The sequence below is a fragment of the Cotesia glomerata genome, unplaced genomic scaffold, assembly GCF_020080835.1.
Source record: "Cotesia glomerata isolate CgM1 unplaced genomic scaffold, MPM_Cglom_v2.3 scaffold_13, whole genome shotgun sequence".
NCBI classification, from domain to species: Eukaryota; Metazoa; Arthropoda; class Insecta; order Hymenoptera; family Braconidae; genus Cotesia; species Cotesia glomerata.
This window is the reverse complement of record NW_025401664.1, coordinates 693,958-713,957: the sequence shown is the minus strand read 5'-3', so window position 1 is coordinate 713,957 and position 20,000 is coordinate 693,958. Positions and strand designations below refer to the sequence as shown.

The window sequence follows — 20,000 nt, the reverse complement described above, 5'->3', positions numbered from 1 at the left end:
ACTACTAGTGGACAAATTTAATTATTTAGTTTAAATAATTAATTTATTTAATTAAATTAATTTATAAAATGTGCGGGGCCCAAGTAGACGGTCGACGGGCCTGAAGATGCCTGAAGTCCCCAATTTGGAGCACACGAGCCTGAAGCTCGGCTCAAATTTATGCATAAAACTCACGTTTGGGTATTTGTCGTACGATTATTTGAATAATGGTTATAATTGTTGTTAAATTGATATTTCATGCGGGTGCCGGCTCGATTCATGCCCTAAAAGAGAATCATTTATCACGCGGTGGAATTGGATTTTTGAAAATAATACTGGCAATAGCCGAGGTGACGGAAAGTCCCTCGAGAGGGCAGGTCAGTATCTGCAACTGGTTGCATGCTGCCGGAAAAAAAAACAGTCACAGGCGTGAAACTGCATAGAGTGCATCGGTGTGTTCAAGCCAGTGCACAGTCTTATTTCATTAATAAAGCAATTGCTCATAAATATTTATTGGTTCCACCGAAATTGTTTGACCTGGTGATTGAACGTAATCTGGTAAGTCCTTGATAATTTTCCACCGTGGTGACTGTTGAGATTCTCCTGGGCAAGATCCAGCGCCGGTTTCCCACGTGAGGCGGCCATTTTGGCCACGTGGCTAATTGATAATAAATTAATTGCAGTGAACTGTTCGATAATAAAATTGAATTCATTAATAACCAAACGTGGGTTAAATCGTTGAGAAACTAAATATAGGCCTCTCGGGGGAAATTTGCGGCGGTTAATCACCTGATCGCGTCCTGTGGCTCGTGCCGAAATTTTATTGCGCACTTACTAAGATCAAAATTTAATCATGCGATAATTTTATGATTACTTTTCTATATAATTATTATCATTATTGTTGTTCACGCTTTGCGACTAAGTTTGTTTGAAGTCGGCTGATATAATTCGCGGCCAACATTATTTTGTTATAATTACTAGTAATTTTTGGAAATTATAATTTAGCTTATAATTAGCGAAGCAAATCTTAATTTGCAATATTTATAGAGATTATTTCGCATTATTTGCATTGATCGTTTTGCGCTGTTTATAAATAATTATTTGCAACATTTATAAATATTAGTTTGCATTATTTACATTTATTATTTTGCGTTATTTATAAATAGTTATATGCAACATTTATAAATCTTAGTTTGCATTATTTACACTTATTATTTTGCGATATTTGTGAATGATTATTTGCAATATTTGTAAGGATTGTTTTGCATTTTTATAAATAATATCATATTCGATATTATTTAAACTTGACCATTGTTATAATTATTTTTGCGATTATTATTATATCCGAAGGCAGACATAACGCATTTGAGATTAACAAAAGTTAATTGTTGATTAAGGTATTCAGAGAGAATTTATTTGTATACAGAAATAGGAATAAGTTGGCCTGCGAGGATCTCAACAATCTCGACCTCTGAGGCCGTAATTAAAATAAACTTATCTATGAAAATTTATTTAGTTAATTAATCTGATAATTTTTTCAAATTACTTCCTTTCTGCTAACTCTCAATTTCCTGTATCTTTCCTAATACTTATTCACCTTATGCTAAGTACTCGATATAAAATATTACTCTGCCGTCTATTATCTATTACTACCTTCATTTGATCTCAATATTGGCTTTAACTATTTCGTGATTTATTTTTATTCACATCCTTTCGAGTTGTTAATTGATCGTCCGGTACGGCCCTTGGCACTTTATCATTTTGGTAATTTTTATACAAAATTACCTGGCGCCCTCATTGTGCACTAACCCATCCTGGGTAGTCTCGGGTTCATTTTGTTAATTTGTCGATTAGGGGCGAGCGTAGAAAACCGTACCCAGCCGGTATCTCCGCCTCCAGTGGGAATTCATTTAAAATTCAGGGGAAAGTTTTGTTACAAATTTTTTACATTTTCCAGAGCACATGAATTAGTTAAATAATTATGATATTTACAGAAATTATTATTACATATTTTCATACTTTTCAGTGATGGATATTTAAAATCATCAAGATCAATTACAATTTTGTTATATTCAATGTAATCTTGAATCCATAACTTTTTCTCGGCACCTTTTACATAAATTATTTTCTTATTCTTAGTTAAATAATTTATAAGATTTCTAAGGTTGTAGTATGAAGTTGTTCCAGCGTTCCAGCCGATTCCATGATAATTTCTTGTCAACCAAGTATTCTGATGTTGATATTTCTCAGACAATAACTTCCAATGATATGGTGGTTCGAATAATGTATATGTTAATTCTTCAACACCATCGATTGCATGTTGAATTGTTATTGAAGCCAATTCCTTGACAATGAAGTAATTATCAGAACCTCGGAATCCTTGAACGTCCAGTATGATCTCCATTTTACAGCTCTTGTCTCAGATACGCTCGACAACTGAATGATGACTCTTGAAGTCAATTCAACCTTTTATAACTATTCCCCCACCACCCAATGATTTTTATTGGCTAATCATTTCATCGGGTATTTAATATTTGAACTGCGTAGTAGATTATTCTAGAGTATGAATTGCGTAGTACATTATTCAACAGGTTTGAACCTGTTCGACTGCGTAGTTTTCTTTGTTCTCTTACTGCGTAGTTTTTTTGTTCACAGCGTCATCTTTACACCAAATAGTTTGTTTTCCCGCCTATTTATTATGATTCTAGGTTATTTTGATGTTTTCCCGCCTATTTATTATGATTCTAGGTTATGTTGATGCTTTCCCGCCTATTTTTTAGGGTTATGTTAAACTTTTTTTGTGCGTCATCTGTAATAACTGCGCAGTTTGAATGAGTCATTTCTATTTTTAGATTATGACTCATTCTAACTGCGCAATAGATGACGTCATTCTCTGGCTATAAAAGCAGTGCGCTGCGAGCATACTTCATCGAAGTGAAGTACGAGTGAAGTACCGTAGTGTTAGAAAATATCAAGCTGTTGAAATCTGCTACCTGGTGCGTATATCTGCTACCTGCTGCTGGAATCTGCTGGTAAAATCTGATACCTGCTGCTGGAATCTGCTACCTGGTGCATATATCTGCTGTCTGCTGCTGGAATCCGCTACCTGGAATCTGTTGACGGAATCTTAATCATGGCACCTCACCGTAAACATCCTGTTACTGATACCATGTATGAAATTGAGAGATCAACAACGTTCAAGCGCGTCAAAGTTGAAGACAAAAGCCCAAGCCCACTACTATTCAAGAGGATAAATGAACTTGAAGATGGGAAAATATACCAGTTGACAGGTATCCGAGTGGTGATGACAGATCATGGACTCAATGTGGAGATTGATTTAGAAAACAACTTTTCAACATTCTTCCCTGCTACCACCAACCAAAAATATCTCAACAATCCTGATCTGATATTTAAAATCAAATTTTTAATTTTATGCAATACTTTGAATCTTCACTACATTGGAACCAACTATAATAAATTCAAACTTATCAATCACTCTGGAAAATCAATTACGGAAATTGTAAGAGAATTGTGTTTTAATATGTGTACTTAACTTTTATAATAAATAATTTTTATACTTATTCTAGTAAGGTTTGTAAATAATAACACATCAAATTACAAAAACATTGTTCTTTATTTATTATTTTTTATTACATTTAGTTTTTTAAGTAATACTGGTACAGTTATTTTATTCATTTGCTGTATTCTTCGCTGGAATCGATCTCTGTCTCTTGCTGCTTGTTCCCATGGACCTTTCCTCGCTTGCCTGGATGCAAAGTCCCACACATACATGTGATGTATGGTGGGTTCAAGGTTGAACTGAACTTGCATTCTAAGTAAGTTTTCTCACACTGCTGCTTATTGGGTTGTATTCCACTATTCGGTCGTGTATTATCAAACAGTAAGCTGAAGTATGATTAGCAAACTGTGCTGTTGACTCAAACTCAAGGCGTATATCCACAGGTCCAGATTTGATTGACTCGTTCTGCTTCGAGCAATCGATTATATACAGAGGTGCTGTATTCAGAAAATTTTTCTTAGCCAATAGCGGTTCAGCTTTTTTTCCATAGTAAGCACTTTGAAAATTTTTGTACATATCATACATCAGAGCATACTGATTATGCGCAATGTTAAGGTTTAAATTTCCATATGGATAACTTTGAGAATTTAAGAACAGCTTAACATCTCTGATATTGCAGTGGTCAAACTCGCTGGCATTTTGATCTGGTTGATTTTTTCTTGCTGTTTAAAATCCAAGGAGGACAAAACGAGGTTTCTCAAGCTGATTTGATGTCTTAATTGCCCAAATATGCTTAGAGGTAGCTGGTAACAGTGGGTACTCGTACAATTCCCATGACCGGAAACTGATTGGTATGGCTGGATCAGAGGTTATATAATTCAAAGCTTCAATTTTTTGCTTGTCAGACATTGTTATGTATGGTACAATCCACTCAATTTTCTGGATTGTAATCGCTACATTGTCAGCTGCTGCAACGGTAACAGTATACGTGTTTAGATCAGTATTTGATCTGATCAGTATCAATTCATGCTTGGCATTCACAATAATTCGTTGATAATCTTCAGCAAATCCAAGAATAAAACTCAGCGGAATTGAGACATCATAGTAGCCACCATTGTCAGTCACCTTGTTATCATCTTCATTAACAATCCACCCGGTATTTTCGAGAATATTTTGCTGTCCTGGACTCAAGGAAGCGTATCCTTTCATGACACTCGTTATGCCAACATTCTTGCATCTGTCAATTTCTACACCATTGAGCTCGTACCTTATTTCTTCAAACATATGACAGACAGCCATGTTGACCATCTTTGTAGTAGCACTAACAGCAGTCCCATCAGCTTTCCTCATTCTTCCATATAGATGTAACGTGCTCTTGCTTGGGAGCAAGCACAAGTCTTGATGTTGAACAGCGATCCTGATTTCATCACTGTTGTTGAATGTTGATGATGCATATGGTAGGTGTGAATGTGCTTCACAGTGCGCAATAGACTCATCAAAAATAATCGATTTGTTGATATTTAAAATCTCAGCCATTATTTTTTCTAGGTACTGTACAAGTAAGACAACAGAAATTGATTTTTATCTTGTGAATTTTCCACGTAATTTTAGTCCTAGACTTTTCAGGAACTCTGCGTTCTGACGTGTCAACACCTTCAGAGATGGATGATGATTGATGGTCTTCGACCATGATGCAGTCTTTTTATACCCGTAACCAGTGTCAAATACGATACCCATTACAAACTCTTTATATGCAGCCTTATCGTTATAGTCTCACCACGGAAATTTGCTATTCTACCGTCTTGATCAACAATGCGGAGTCTCAAGTTATGTATTGCTCGTACGGCTACTGGCAAGTAAATGATGGTTGATGGTACTTCCAGTATCTTATATCCTGGTGGAACTCTCGGGGAAAATTCATGGATTGTATGATTCTTCTCCCCGTTGATGTATGCTCCTGCAGTTATATTACACTCGACTCTCAGAGCATTGATTTTTAATATCTTGACTGGTAAATCAGATGTATGTGTTATGTTAGGTTCAAGCACACGTTTTGTAAATCCAAGTATTGAACCAATAGAATCTTCAGGTTTAAAATTTATAAACTGATTACATTTTATTTCACTCTTCAACTCATTGTTATTTGCTTTCAATGTGAAACTTAGTTTAGGCAATGCCTTGCTTATATAATCTTCAATATCTTTAATTTCATAACTACCTGTTGGTATTGTTATTACTTTTTCTGGAAATCTCTTGATTGTACTCCTTTTAGATCTACCCTCACTCACATAGAACTTATTAGCGCCATCATCTATATTTGGTATTGAATTAAATGACAAAAATTTAACAAGTCCAAGAACATAATTTTTTGTTGGTGATAGCTCAATCGGTGGAAAATAGTTTGCTTCCAACACAGAGGAGGCTCCAGATAGTGTCAGCGTGAATGACTCTACCATGACTGATTCTTGTGGCCTCGAGTTATTCAATTTATAGTTGTCCAGTCAAAAATTTTAAACACAAATGGCCGCATATAATTGTATCAAAGTCTTGATATCTTTTGTGATTGTATTTTACGCTACCAACATCGAGATATTCCATCAAATCTTCTGGAGGTTGTAGATTACCAAAACTGTCAAAATAAATTACTTGATCATTGATCTTCTTGTACACGACCCAATGAGTGCCAGGTCCACGTTTATCATCCAAATTTATTATTGCTGATTCATTTTTTTTAGGTCCAGATTTTGGTAAATCGTTTCTCATGAAAACACCACGAAAATTTGGAATTTTAAGCTGCTTAGCATATTTTAGTAAATCAATGTTAGTCAGTGCTCGATGTGGTAGCTCTACTAGTTTTTTGACTTGCAACCAGCCCCTTCTGGGTATGGTCTAAGATATAGCCCCATACCACTGCGGTAAGGTCTGAGATATAAGCCTTTACCCACAGTTACTTCCTCCATCTTCAAGTTATGACGCTTCTGTTCGGCAAGTTGATGTTTGGCTGCACTCGCATCATTCACAGCTTTTGCAACCCCAGCAGCTCCACCACTGAGAGCACCAACAGCTGACAACCCTGCAAACAGGGGAATAAGGAACGGAAGTACTCCACCAATCTTTGATGGTACCGGTAGAATACAAGGCAACCTAACATTTTTTCTACCACCAAATTTCTTGACAGCTTTACGCGCACCTTCAAGTGCAGTTTTAACTGGATCTCCATCAGGTTTCATTGATTTTTTGGCTTCATCAACAATTTGTCTCAGAGCTACATCCTTCTTGATTGTCTTACGCTTGATAGTCTTACCCTTGGTAATCTTACGCTTGGTAGTCTTACGCTTGGTAGTCTTGCGCTTGGTATTTTTGGTTGTCTTTCTTTTTACTATCTTGCGCTTGGTATTTTTAACCGTCTTTCTTTTTACTATCATATGCTTAGTAGTTTCCTTTTCAAGCCCCATACCGAAACGTCTCTTTAACTTCATAATTTTGTTCACACTCCAAGCAGCAGCTTTTTCACCAATAGCAGCGTCTTTCGCTTGAAATCGTTGCCAGGCTTTCTCAGCAAGGATTTTATCAGCCTCGTGACGGGCTTCCAAATTTTCACGATTTTTTGAGTAAGCTATATCGTGTTCCTTACAAGCAGCGTCCAAAGGATTTATACCCGGATCACCTCGAGCTATCCTCTTGGCTAACTTTGTACCTGGACCACAGTACTGATAACCTGGTATGTGAAGTTCAAGTGGAAGCTTGTTGATTATATTGTTGAATAAACCCCGGCCACGTCTGCTCTCAGACATGTCACATTGAAGAATGACTGATGGTCTATATAAACTGGTATTTATACTCTTCGAGTCTCAGAATCTGTTCAACAGTCGTGAATGATGGAGTTTAAAGATGCTCAGTTGCCAGTCATCAACTTTGATCAAACTGTTCAAGGGGCAGGTGTAAAAGTCAAGCGACACGGTGCTTTGCTTCCAAACAGTATCCGTGCAGTGTTTTGCGGACCATCAAACTGTGGAAAGACGAATGCTCTGCTGTCCCTTATTGTATATCCAAACGGTTTGAGGTTTGAGAATATATATCTTTACTCACTTTGATGATGAACCAAAAGTCTCTTAACCAACCAAAGTATCAGTTTCTGGAGACACTGCTTAAACAGATTGATGGTATTGGATTCTTCACATTCAGTGAACATGAAGCTGTAATCAAGCCTGAAGATGCTAAGCCTAACTCCCTGATGATATTTGACGATGTTGCTTGTGAAAAACAGGATCACATCAAGGCTTTTTTCTGCATGGGTCGACACAAGGATGAAGACAGCTTCTATCTCTGTCAAACTTATACACGAATACCTAAGCATCTGATTAGAGATAATGCAAATTTTCTCGTGCTGTTCCGTCAAGATGAAATGAATCTAAAGCATATTTATGATGATCACGTCAATACGGACATGCCATACAACTCATTCAGAGATTTATGCTCGGCATGTTGGAATAAATATGGGTTTGTGGTAATAGATAGAGACAGTGAATTGAACAGCGGCAGGTATCGAAAAGGATTCGACTGCTTCATTAGTATAAATTGAGGTACTTTAGAGTGTGATAGTCATACATGCTGTAGACTTTAACCTGTCAACATGAAGCGTGAAGAAATTTCAAAGCAGAAGGATATTCTGCATCAGATATCTCAAGCCAGCGATGCCATCTGACGAAAGCACAGGATGTTGAAGTTGGGTAAAGATACAGCTGAAAAAGCCATGGAGGAAATGTTTAAACCTATTGTCACACCACTTCAGAGTATAGTTGAAAGTTCAAAGCTGAAAGAAGAAAATATTAAAAAAGAAGAGGTTGAAAACCAGCACGTTGAAAAATCTTTATATGTTGGTCCAGACGACTACAACAGTTTAATATCAGATGATGAAAGTTCATTTGACAATACAGCACATGCTATCACTCAGCTACCGCCATCAACAAGTACTCCAACTCGTAAAAATTCTCTTCTCACTAATTATTTACAACGTTTAAGTAAAAAACACAAAGATAATGATATGAGGTATGGTGTACGCAGAAAACATGGTGAAATGTATATAGGTGATTCAAATATTTCCTTTGCTAACGATGTCATAGCAGTCAAGGGAAAAAGCTATCCAATAACTCAGGGCTTGCTTGAATTATTGTTTAAAAAGTCACCGCAGGATGTACTTATCACCCCCGATGACAAGAAAAAGTACTTGGATATTGTTCAACGTACAAATACTCATAGAAAAAATTATGATTCAAACCACAGTATTTATGAGGGCTCAACTACCAAGTATAAAAATTACATCGCTGAATTTGTCACCAAGCTTGGTAAAGGATTACCAAAATTTATGATTGCAAGAAAAGCACCAATGGACTATGTATACTGGGATGATCCAAATGAGCTAGTAGACCGTTTGCGGTTGCTCATCGCATCACAAGCTGCTGGAAATCTAAGTCACACTAATGAAATCATGTCGATTATTGAAGAGCTAAGGGAGGCAGGAGTTATATACTAGAAGCTTCTAAAATTATCTCATTCACAAGCTAACAGTCAAGGTGTTCACAACTATGAGTATCGATATATTTGGACGTCCACTGGACAATGATAAGTCTGGACCACAAGGACCAGCTGGCAGAGGTTTCAATATGACTTCTGATGGAAACTATGACATTAGGAATAAAAGACTGTGCAACCTTGGTCATCCTTCAAATGATTACGACGCTGCAACGGTGCAATTTGTGCTCAGACAACTATCTCTATTGCATAAAAGCATTGATAGTGATCAGAAAGAGATTATTTCACACTTGCACTCTGAAGTAGTTACTCTACAAATAGCTGTAGAAGAATTGAAGAAAAAGATTCAGGAACCCAAGCGCAGGAAAAAAGAACTCTAAAGCAATGGAAAAGGTGGTGATAGCCGAAGAGCTTCACAAACCAGCCCGCAGAAATTATCTACGTCGTCATGTTAATATCCGTGGTCTCGATGAGACTTGGCAGGCTGACTTGGTTGAGATGATTCCATACGCAACAGTCAATAAAGGCTACAAATATTTGCTTACAATCATAGATATATTTTCTAAATATGCCTGGGCGATTCCAATCAAGTCAAAGAGTGGTGCTGATGTCACAAGTGCAATGAAATCAGTCCTTCAGCAAGGGCGTATCCCAAAGAATCTCCATGTTGATCAGGGCAAAGAGTTTTACAACAAAGAATTCAAAGGTCTGATGAAGCAGCACAGCATCAATCTATACTCAACATTCAGCAATCTGAAAGCATCTATATGTGAACGCTTCAATAGAACACTTAAAACTAAAATGTGGCGAGAATTCACAGCTCGTGGTAGCTACATGTGGAGTGATATACTTGATGACTTGGTGAATACTTACAACAACACCAAACATCGCACTATCAAAATGAAACCTGTTGATGTAACTGCTGCTCAAGAGAAACAACTGTTGGAAAACATATATCAGCCACTGCAAGTTAAATCACGACAGAAGAAATTCAAAGTTGGAGACAAAGTCCGAATCAGCAAGTACAAGCATGTGTTTGACAAGGGATACACACCAAACTGGACAACCGAGATTTTTACCATCAAGACGGTGCAGAACACAAGTCCAACAACGTACAAGCTCATGGACTTTCAGGATCAACCAATCGAAGGAGGATTTTACAACGAAGAACTCAGCAAAGTCAAATATCCAGATGTATATCTTGTTAAAAATATAATTAAGAAACGTGGAAATAAATACTATGTTAAATGGCTAGGTTTTAATACAAAACATAATAGCTGGGTTAATAAATCTGATATGTAAAACACAAATTATATTTACACTGTTTTTTATTCAATAAATCTTATAACTATATTTACAATGTTTTATTTATTAAAACTAATTTTACAATAATTTTTGCTTCTTATTATTATTATTATCTTGCACAATCTTTCTTTTCTTAAAAACTATTGGTCCCTTATATCCCCAAGGTAGGGTATCAGTACAGGCCTCGATTAATTGACGCTTATCGTCACCCCAACTAAGAGCAAGTTTCTCTAGCTTTATTGTGTGAACTTGATGTTTTTTACTTTTTATCATGTACAGCTCCTTTCTTAGCAATACGTTTTCGAAAAGACATCTTTTGAAGTCATCAAACGTGATGGTCTTCAAGGCTGATCCTCCGATACCTTTTGCCCGTTTCTTAATCCTGTCTTTTTCCTTATCAGGATTGTGAATCTCGAAGGCGTGGAGCTTGGCCCTGAGACCTACGAACTCGGACATGATTTTTCCGTTGTTCTCATCCTTCATAAGCCCCAGGACCTTTTTGTTTGCCAATGGCATGTTGAAGACATTTTGGGGCGGGTAGTCAGAGGTATCAAACCTTGAGATATCACGTTTGATGTCTTCGTATACGTTCGGTACATTAAATTGGTAAATAAGACTATCTGTATCGGTATACAATAATTTAGGTGTCGTTTCATAATTTTTCATTACATAATTATAATGGAAATCGTAGATAAAAGTCGCGGATAAGTCTAAGATACTAAAGCCTACATAAATTGGCTTGTTAAAAACAACTCTAGCTTTTTTCATTTAAATTATGACTATATCCTCATCAAATACAGTTACGCTGTGGAAGGTTGGCTTACAAATCAGGTCTGATACCTGATAACGCCCCTCCCACTTTGTTCTTAACCAAACTTCTTTGTATTTACGAACACTCTCCATTGTCTTTCCGAAAACCGCGTTGTTCATCAACTTGTAAAAATTTTTCTCAAAATCATTTTTCGCTATTTTTCGACAATCAGCATTTTTATCAATGTATGATTTGAGCCAGTCTGACTGCTCAAATTTCAAGACTCTATGTGTTTTCTTGAGTTCTAAGCCTAAATCTAAACATTGTTTTAAATAATTTTTTTGCTCGACGGGCAGAAAGCGTCAACTTTCGGCCCGCTGCGCTAAACGAAAGTGTCACTTTCTGCCTTCGTCGAACAAAAAAATAGTATACACTCCACGGGAAGTAAATAAGAAAGCCTCAAATCACATGTTTGTCAACCTCGGCTTCGCCTCGGCCGACAATTACATGTGATCTGAGACATTTCTTACTTTACTTCCCTAGGTGTGTAATATACTATTTTATAATGTATTACATAATTATTTTTATCATACAGAGTTGTTGTTAATTTTTGTTGTTTGCTGCCAGGTGGTATAAAATGTTCGGGGCAGAGAGGTAAATCTTTGTGTAGATCATGTCATTTCTCAGGATAGTGTAGGTCTACTTCAAGGATGTAGCCTACACTTTCATCATCATTGAAAAACTGATCTACATTATCTACATCTTCAACCCATTCAAATTTACCTTTAGGTAATGACATACTCATCCCAGCACCATACAAATTATTTACATCGTAGTACATCAAGTAAGATTCAGCTTTGCTTGGATCAAAATCTTTTTTCATGTACCGGTTGTTGGCTTCAGCGTGTCTATTAGCACACATCGATATCCCTCCGCGAACACCCTTTTCTATGAAAAGAAGCATCTCGGGTTCAGTCAATAGTTCAAGTTCTACACCCATATGTTTTAACATTGCTGAGTTTGATAGACCGGGAGCCGTATAAAAATGTAAGGCATCAAGATTGTATGTTTTAAAACAACTCAATCTAAAATGTTCAAATATAAATCTAAGTATTCACCGAGAGTACTAATATCAAACTCATTCCGAACTACTTGAGCAAATGCATAATCATTATCAGAAATCGCAGAGTTGGTTAATTTTGAAAAAAATGAATCCTGATCAGGCAACTATTTTTCATCGTCTATCAATATTATCAATGTACTCATATAGGAATACACCCTTACATGTTGCTAATTTGAATTTATCAGGGTCTGGGTAGTGTAATTGTGTGATTTTCTTGTCATTATCATCAAGGTATGAAGCTAATTTCTCTAAACTGGAAGCCATGAATCTAAATGAATCAATAAACCGTAATGATACCGAAGTATTTTTAACAGATTTAGTAAAAGATAAATAGCGCTCTTTATTAATCGGTAATAATGTAACTCCACCTTCAAATACTGTAGCTAGAGATTTAATAATGAAGTGTGAGTCGTAACTGGATAAATTATGAAAGACAATGGGGATAATGGTAGATTTCTGATAATTAACGTTACATGATTTATGAGCAGCGTTTCTATAGTTCCCGGTGAAGTGACAATGATCATAAACTTTATCATTAGGAGATGTTATAGGTTTTTGACAGATATGACACACAGTTGCCTGACTATGCCTATCCTGTTGTTCTTTGGTTAAAGGGTTCATTTTGATGGGATTCTTTAGAATTTTTTCAAAGTCGAGAGCGAATGATTCTAATTGTTTAACAAACCAGTTGATGCAATCTGGAGAACGGTTCAATTCAAATTTAGACAATGTATTGTCATAGCTACAGTGGATGTAATAAGCGATACTGTGTGGAACATGCTTGTGAACTTTTTTGGGGTCATCTCCCTGGGGTTCGAGTGTGCATTCAAGATCTGCATAGACTACAAAGGGTACAGGATCTTTAGATTTAAAATCTTTGAATTTCAAAACTCGGTTTTTTTCGGTCGGAAAGTTCATGCGGACTTTGTTAGATTTGAAACAATCAGATATATGTTCTTGATAACTTTTTTGTTGCTTAAAATGATTCAAGCAACGGTCGCAAATGTACAATTTATGTTTATCTTTAGTTATTTGTTTAGTAATTAATCCGGAAAGATTATGTATCCATGCAAAGTAATAGACTGACTCAATATGACCTAAATTATCTGTATAATTTACACTTTTTTTAATCATCATTAAATGAATTGCTGGTATTTTTGATTCAGAGTTACTTAAATATAATGGAATGATAAAACTTTTCTCAGACTTTTTACTCGTAAATTCCGACTCTATACCGTATACGTTAATGCTGAGATTATTCATTTTTTCAAATTTCGGGATGTAATTAAGTTTAATTGGAAACTCTATACCTTTATAGTTCAATCTGTTGCTGAAGTGTTGATATTTTTCAGGTAGCTCTGGGTTGAGAACAGGTGGATGTAACGCAGCATTGACACACCACAGGAAGCAGAACTCATCCTTATTTTGAATGTTCACCACTGCATTTTTCTTATGGATATCCTTCGGCAATGTGACGAAGGTGGATTTTCCAACTTGAGTTGGTGTGAATCTTGACATGGTCACCATTAAGCTGTTCGGGCCATGTAGACTCCATCCGGAACCCTCGTGCTCAAAATCTTGAATTCTTTGAAGCAGTTTATCATGGACATGGTCACTGTACCAATCCTGAAGAGATATAGCAGGGAGAATCTCGCGGCTTTTGGTGACAAAAGACTTTCGCTCTTCCAAATTTTTTTGCGGTTTCCGGAATGTGCAAAAGAATTCTACGTTGACTTTCAACCCTGCCAGATCTTTCAAGACACTTTGCACCTTGTTGATGATAATGTCCCGTGAGGCCTGGAGAAAGGATGCTGGATCTTTGTGACCTTGGTTGATAACACATCCAGTCTAGATGTTACCAGCAAAAGCATTTTCCAAATCCCGCCATTCAACTCCTTGATTATTTGCGAGGGTTCCACCAACTACTTGGTTACCAAGTCTGGAGAACTGATCAGCAAACCAGTTAATTTGGTTGATGTGTGCTTGAACACTTCTTCTGAGTTGGATTGATGTTCCAGGATCCAGTAATATCGTGTTAAAGTATTCAATGGTCTCATTGCACGCCCTTAAACACCTCTGACGATGCTCATCAGTGAACTGCTCCCCCAACAGATCAGCATATGAGGCTGCAATGGTATTCACCAGGTTCTTGAGTGCCTCAATAAGGTTAGATTGCGCCATTTTGGAAAAATAAGCACTTCACTACTGTCTTTTCCTTTGAGTGCTGATTTTATAGGATCTCCACCTGCTTTCATAGACTTTTTAGCCGCTGTTACAAATTTTGTTATCGCTACTTGAGGTTTCTTGCTCATTTTTCTTTTTTTGCTACTTTTTTTACCAAATTTTGTTCTTTTACTGGATTTCTTCAGCCCCATTCCAAATCGTCTCTTAACATTAATTATTTTATTAACAGTCCATGCAGCAGCTTTTTCTCCAATACCAGAGTCTGCTGCTTTAAATCTTTGCCAGGCTTTTTCGGCTAATACTTTATCAGCCTCGTGGCGAACTTCTAAATTATCTCGATTGGTAGAGTAGGCAATATCGTGCTCTTTACACGCAGCGTCAAAATGGCGGATATCTGAATCAAAATGGCGGATATCAGCATCAAAATGGCGGATTCAAAATAGCGGATGTCAGAATCAGATAGCGGATATCGGCCACCAGATGACGGTATCATAATGGCTAATAGCAGCCACCAGATAGCGGATATTAAAAATGGCGAATAGTTAAATTCAAAATGGTGGAATGCAGCACCATCTATGGAGCGCCGTCGGTAAAAAACAGCCCACCATATCCACTCCGTCGGTAAAACAGATCCGCCGGAGCCCCGTCATATCTGCTCCTCTGCCGGTAAAGCAGATTCCTAACTTAACATGGACAAGAACCATCTGTCAGTAAGGTAGATTCCTGTAATGTCGGTATCCCCCCCAGTTTAACTACTTCTCATACTTTTGAGAATCATCTCGATAAATACCATTATCTGGTTTATAATTTTTTTTGTGTATATTTGTAAACTCCATAATTTCAAAATATTTTTGTAAATCATCTCGAGTGATCAGTGAATCTTGAGGTGATTTTTGGAATACTAACTCCAATAAACCTTCAGTTGTTGGATAGGTTTTATCCTTTATATGAATAGTATTACCAATAAATTTTACAGCTGAATCACCTTTATATAATTCATGGTTTTTTTTACGCACACCATATCTTAAATCAATCGTACGATGCTTTTTATTTAAATTATTCAAGTATTTGGTCAATAAATTCGGTTTAGTTGGAGTACTTGTATTTACAGGAGATATTTGCATTTCATCAATTTTACTGTTAGCTGTGTCATCATCTGTTATTAAACTATCATACTTAGTTATTTCATCATTTTGTGTTTTTTCAACCAATGCAAGTTTATTTTCTTCTTTGATTTTATTTTCAGTTTCTTCTTGCTTAAATTTTTTCTTTGATGATTCAATTAGGCTTTGCAGTGGTGTTACTACGGGCTTAAATAGTTCATCCAGATTTTTTTCGGCGGTATCTTTTCCCATTTTCAACAATTTATGCTTTTGTCTAATAGCATCACTAACCTGAGATATTTGACGTAAAATATCTTTTCGCTCTGTAATTTCTTCAGGTTTCATGTTGGTGCAGTGATACTTACAGCATCAATGACTATAATTAATTGAATGTTGGTCAATTTATACTGATAAAACAGTCAAAACCTTTTCTATATCTTCCACTATTCAACTCACTATCTTTATCAATGACTACAAAGCCATACTTCCCATCATTCCAACAAACTGAACACAAATCTTTAAATAAATTGTATGACATATCTGTATTTACATGATCATCGTATACATGCTTTAAATTCATTTCATCTTGACGAAATAACGCCAGAAAATTAACATTGTCTCGAATTAAATGTTTTGGTATACGTTCATAAGTTTGGCAAAGATAAAAACTGTCTACACCTTTGTGTCGACCTATGCAGAAGTAATCTCTGATGTGATCTTTTTTTTCACATGCAACATCATCAAATATCATCAATGAGTTAGGCTTAACATCATCAGGTGTCACTACCGCTTCATGTTCATCAAATGTATAAAATCCAATATCTTTAATAGGTTTTAACAAAGATGCTAGAAATTTGTATTTCGGTTGGTTCAGAGACTTTGAATAAAGATAGATATTATCAAATCTCAAACCGTTTGGATGTGTGATGAGAGACAACAGAGCGTTCGTTTTTTCACAATTTGATGGTCCGCAAAACACTGCGCGTACACTATTTGGTAATAAAGAACTGTGTCTTTTAATTTTTTTTGTTCCTGTACCAAGAACAATTTGATCAAAATTGATCACAGGCAACCTATTTTTTTGTTTTTTGAAGTTCATGTCTTAAAGCTGCACCATCGACTTCACTAATCAGGTATAAATACCAGCTTTTATAAAATTGTTGGACCAGTTGTGATGGTATCGTTATGAAGAGTAAACGTGGTAAGGGCTTCATAAATAATCTTATCAACAAGTAACCAGTTGAACTTCATATCCCAGGTTATCAGTATTGTGGACTTAGTACAAAGCTAGCGAAACGATTATTTCGTGGAGATCATGGAATTAATCCTTTAGACGCTGCATGTAAAGAGCACGATATTGCCTACTCTACCAATCGAGATAATTTAGAAGTTCGCCACGAGGCTGATAAAGTATTAGCCGAAAAAGCCTGGCAAAGATTTAAAGCAGCAGACTCTGGTATTGGAGAAAAAGCTGCTGCATGGACTGTTAATAAAATAATTAATGTTAAGAGACGATTTGGAATGGGGCTGAAGAAATCCAGTAAAAGAACAAAAGTTGGTAAAAAAAGGAGCAAAAAAAGAAAAATGAGCAAGAAACCTCAAGTAGCGATAACAAAATTTGTAACAGCGGCTAAAAAGTCTATGAAAGCAGGTGGAGATCCTATAAAATCAGCACTCAAAGGAGCTCGTGAAGCGGTGAAAAAATCTGGCGGTAAGAAAAATGTCAAAGTGCCTCGTATTTTACCAATCTCATCAAAAATAGGAGGAGTACTTCCATCTTTGATTCCAATTTTTGCGGGGCTCTCTGTTATTGGGTCTCTCGCTGGTGGGGCAGCAGGAATTGCAAAAAGTGTAAATGATGCAAATGCCGCTAAAAAACAATTGGAAGAATCCACACGTCATAACATGAAGATAGAAGAGATAGTCATGGGTAAAGGTTTATGTTTAAGACCATACACACGTGGTATGGGATTATATTTGAGACCGTATCCTACAGACTAAGGATGCAAGATGACAAAAAACAAGTAGAGCTAGCACATCGAGCATTAACAAATGTCGATATACTGAAATATGCTAAGGTTTTGAAAATTCCAAATTTCCGTGGAGTTTTTATGAGAAATGACTTACCAAAATCTGGACCTAGAAGCAATGAATCAGCAATCATCAATATAGATGATAAAGATGGACCAGGTACTCATTGGGTGGCATACAAAAAAATTGGTAATAATGTAATTTATTTTGACAGTTTTGGTAATTTACAGCCACCCCAAGACCTTATGGATTATTTCGATGTTGGTAGCGTAAAATATAATCATGAAAGATATCAAAATTTTGACTCAATTATATGTGGACATTTATGCCTTAAATTTTTAGCTTACTTTAGTTTGTAGAGTTACTGAATTCAATACCTAATATAGATGTTGGTGCTAATAAATTGTATGTGTCTTATTCAGAGGACAACGTAGGAGATTATAAAAATAATATTATTAGTAAAAAAGTAAATAGTAAAAAAACAAAAAAGTCGAAAAGAAATGTTGCAATAATTACAAAAAATGATAATAGTATAAATTTTGTTCTAAATAATGAAGTGACATTTCCAACAAATAGTTCTGAGGAATTCATGGAAATCACAAAGAGTGATGAGAATATAATCTCTGTTGATAATAAAGTTCTAACTATACCAACAGGTAGTTATGAAATTACAGATATTGAAAGTTACATACGAAAATCATTACCGAAAATCAGTATCAATATTAAAGCCAATAACAATGAATTGAAAAGTGAGATTAAATGTGATCAGTTTATTGACTTTAGACCTAAAGATTCTATTGGTCAACTATTGGGTTTCACAAACCGTCTCCTTGAACCTCACAAAACTCATTCATCAGATCTGCCTGTAACCATATTGAAACTCAACGCTCTAAGAATTTAATGTAATATCACATCAGATGCATATATAAATGAATACAAAGTTCACACAACTCATGAATTTTTTCCAGGTGTTCCACCAGGATTTAAGATTGTTGAAGTACCAACACACGTCATTTACCTTCCAGTTGTTGCGATCGCCATACACAATATAAGGTTGCAGATAGTTGATCAAGACGGCAAATTAGTGAACTTCAGAGGTGAAACTATTACTATCAGATTACATATAAAAACTATGTAATAATGGGTATAGTTTTTGATACAAAAATTGGTTCTGGGTATAAAAACAAACCAACATGGGTGAAAAATATCAGTCGACGAGTACCTCACAGAGTATTAACACGTCAAAACGCAGAATTCCTCAAGAATCTCGGATTAAAATTACGTGGAAAATTCGTAAAATAAAAATAAACTTTTGTTGTCTTGAGTGTATAATACCTCGACGAAAGTAAATTATTTGTGAGTAATGTCGAAAAATCAAGTTTGTGACAGTTTAAATAAATATTTAAAAAGTGAACAACGTAAATACAGTAGAGACTTTTGTAAGGATAGTTGCAACGAAAAATCTGAAAAAATTAAGGGATCTTCAAAATACAACGGTCCAGAAAAAGGTGACAAATACGGTACAATAGGAGACAGGCGCTCGAGACGATAATGGCAGATATCTTAAATATTCAACAACCAATAACTTTTGATGAGTCAATTGCTCATTATGAGTCACATGCCCATCAGCCGTATGCTTCATCAACACTGAATAATAATGATAAAGTTCGTATTACCATTCAAAAGCAGAATTTGTACATACTTCCGAGCAAAAGTACACTACATGTTCTTGGTAAATTTACAAAAGACGACAACAGCGCTGTTACTGCATTGGTCACATGATTAAAGAATTCCGTTTATTGATGAATGGTGTTGAAATTGATGGAAATACCAATGTTGTTATCACCAGTACGATGAAAGGATATTTGTCTTTCTGTCCAAATCAATTAAGCAGTTTAGAAAATTCTGGCTGGTATATGAATGATGGAACTGAAGTCACCAATGAAGAAGGATACTTTGATTTATCCATTCCACTGAATATATTGTGTGGCTTCACAGAAGATTATTTAAAAATTCTATTGAATGTTCAGCTTGAAATCATTCTTACAATAGCTAATACTGATATAAATGCTTATATACAAACGAACGCAGCAGCAGAAAATGTAAAAGTTACTCTTCAAAAAATTGAATGGATTATGCCATACATAACACCATCAGACAAAGAAAAAATCCAAACATTGAATTATATTACTGGCGATCCAGCTATTCCAATAAGTTTCAGAACTTGGGAATTATATGAATATCCATTGTTACCTGCAACTTCAAATCAAATTTGGGCTGTCAAAACCTCAACACAGCTAGAGAAGCCACGTTGTGTGATTCTTGGATTCCAAACAGCAAGAAAGAATGATGCTAAAAAGAATTCCAGTAAATTTGATCATTGCCAGATTCGAAACATCAAGCTATTTTTGAATTCTCAAAGCTATCCTTATGGTGACTTGAATCTAAATATAAATAACAACCAGTATGCTT

General features: G+C 35.8%; 2 protein-coding genes across 2 annotated transcripts; one reads left to right on the top strand and one right to left on the bottom strand.

The window, feature by feature from the left end:
• Window positions 1–12,321: 12,321 nt before the first annotated feature.
• On the bottom strand, window positions 12,322–14,267 carry LOC123273742. The gene is made up of 2 exons (XM_044741221.1): window positions 14,145–14,267; window positions 12,322–14,058 (listed from the first exon to the last, which is right to left on the bottom strand). The coding sequence occupies exons 1-2, from the start codon at window positions 14,265–14,267 to the stop codon at window positions 12,322–12,324; spliced, it is 1,860 nt and encodes a 619-aa protein (XP_044597156.1).
• A 3,536-nt stretch (window positions 14,268–17,803) lies between these two features.
• Window positions 17,804–20,000, top strand: LOC123273755 (the record flags this gene model as incomplete). Its single annotated transcript, XM_044741232.1, is given in 1 exon segment — window positions 17,804–20,000. A coding segment is annotated over 1 exon segment (694 nt), but the record flags the coding sequence as incomplete, so codon positions are not given.

Bases quoted from the DNA above. Each gene is read 5' to 3' on its own strand.
- LOC123273742 (XM_044741221.1), bottom strand. From the start codon at position 14,267: ATGAGACCATTGAATACTTTAACACGATATTACTGGATCCTGGAACAT. The intron at 14,059-14,144 runs GTAACCAAGTAG...GGTAACATCTAG, and splicing joins TGATCAGTTCTCCAGACTTG to ACTGGATGTGTTATCAACCA.